This window comes from Echinops telfairi, unplaced genomic scaffold, assembly GCF_000313985.2.
Source record: "Echinops telfairi isolate 266 unplaced genomic scaffold, ASM31398v2 ScPeMD7_7468;HRSCAF=8506_0, whole genome shotgun sequence".
Lineage (NCBI taxonomy): Eukaryota > Metazoa > Chordata > Mammalia > Afrosoricida > Tenrecidae > Echinops > Echinops telfairi.
The window spans coordinates 55,594,664-55,595,587 of record NW_022111369.1 but is presented as its reverse complement, the minus strand read 5'-3'; the positions used below and the strand labels follow the sequence as shown (position 1 = coordinate 55,595,587).

At 38.6% G+C, this 924-nt stretch overlaps 1 protein-coding gene across 1 annotated transcript in view; it reads right to left on the bottom strand.

The window, feature by feature from the left end:
• Window positions 1-924, bottom strand: part of TMEM33 (transmembrane protein 33) — a 29,863-nt gene that overhangs the window by 24,778 nt on the left and 4,161 nt on the right. The window contains exon 3 of the mRNA XM_045284053.1: window positions 37-135. Coding sequence (XP_045139988.1) covers window positions 37-135 — 99 coding nt within the window. The remainder of the gene's footprint in view (window positions 1-36; window positions 136-924) is intronic.

Genomic DNA, 924 nt, shown 5'->3' with positions numbered 1-924 from the left:
AAGAAGGGACGATCAAGGCGGAAGGAGGGATCATACATACCCAAGAAGAGGCAAGACAAACAAGGCCGAGCAGTACACTGTGAACAAACGAGAAAGCCACATTGCCGTGTCCAGTTTATTGGTCATCATAAATTGCTATAGTGAAAAAGAAAAATATAGTGGCAACACAATTACATTTTCAAGAAGATTATACTTTGACCCCTAATTCTCGGCATCTTGATGATACTATAGTTATTTCTTTTCTAAAGGAAACTCTTAAGGCAATTAATCCCTTTGTGTCTGTGCTCACCAACAAGCCCACACTTAGCAGCCTGGGTATGGAAAACATGAGATGCTTTAGCAGCTCCTCAACATCCGGTTGAGATTTTAAAATAGGACACTAGGACAGCAAAAGCCTGGACAAAAACTTAACTGTCCGTATCCCTTCAACACTTATAAAACCGGCTTCATCTACTTTAAAAGAGCATTAAGTAAAAATTGCTCTCCAGAGAACTCTCTGCCTATTCTTAGAAAAAAATATTTGAATACGTAGGTCTCAGATCTGGGTAAGAAGGTCTCACAAAAGTTCACATGGTTTCAATCACCCTGACAAAACAGAAATGCGAAACCACAGCAATATTCACTCAGTATCGAACTCATTAGCGCTGGATGGTTTGCCTCGTACAAACCGACACAGGATGCTCAAAATATGACTATCGGGAAAATAGTCTTCAACCCCTTCAAGCTCCCAAGCCTTACCCCAGAGTTGGTTGCACTAGATGAAATGTTTACTTACCACTTCCATCTCCATCATATTTTCTATTACAAACTTTCTTTGCTGCTTTTTCCCAAAGAATGCATTCATTACTACTAAAGCTGTAACTTAAAAAAACTGACTTCTCATTCAAGATTTCTTATATTCATGTTCCAAAGCTTATATATATA